The following is a 415-nucleotide window of genomic DNA, read 5'->3' on the forward strand; positions in this document are numbered from 1 at the left end:
GCGGCCGGCTCGCTCCTGCCCGGCGCCGTTCCTGCCCGGCGGTTCGGGCGCCGGCCGTGAGGGCTGGGGAGCCAAACGGCGCTGCCCTCCTCCACCGGGGAGGGACGGGACTGCCGCGCGTGGGCGCGGACCTGTGCGGTACCGCGCGCCGGCGGTAGCCGCACACGACAGGAATTGTAACGATCCTTCTCGCGAGCGGCATTTCGCCCCCCCGCCCCGGCTCCAGGCCGGCTCGTCCGATGGCGATGGATAGCTCGGGCACCGGCGAGACGTAAACGCGGTGGTGCCTCCCGAAGCCAACCCCGATCGCTCGGCGCCGTCGCTGACGGTCATAATGCAGCTCGGGGAAGGTATTTGCCTTTGCGCCCTCCCTCGCGGGAGCACGGCGTAAAGGAACTCCCGGAGACTCTCGTCC

The 415-nt window shown here is 71.6% G+C and overlaps 1 protein-coding gene across 1 annotated transcript in view; it reads right to left on the reverse strand.

The window, feature by feature from the left end:
• Positions 1-333, reverse strand: part of DNAJC1 (DnaJ (Hsp40) homolog, subfamily C, member 1) — a 175,213-nt gene extending 174,880 nt beyond the window's left edge. Inside the window, exon 1 of the mRNA XM_010562781.1 lies at positions 132-333. Within this exon, the coding sequence (XP_010561083.1) occupies positions 132-333 (202 nt within the window). The remainder of the gene's footprint in view (positions 1-131) is intronic.
• Positions 334-415: the final 82 nt, after the last annotated feature.

Source organism: Haliaeetus leucocephalus, unplaced genomic scaffold (assembly GCF_000737465.1).
Source record: "Haliaeetus leucocephalus isolate CR32 unplaced genomic scaffold, Haliaeetus_leucocephalus-4.0 Scaffold0, whole genome shotgun sequence".
Taxonomy (NCBI): Eukaryota; Metazoa; Chordata; class Aves; order Accipitriformes; family Accipitridae; genus Haliaeetus; species Haliaeetus leucocephalus.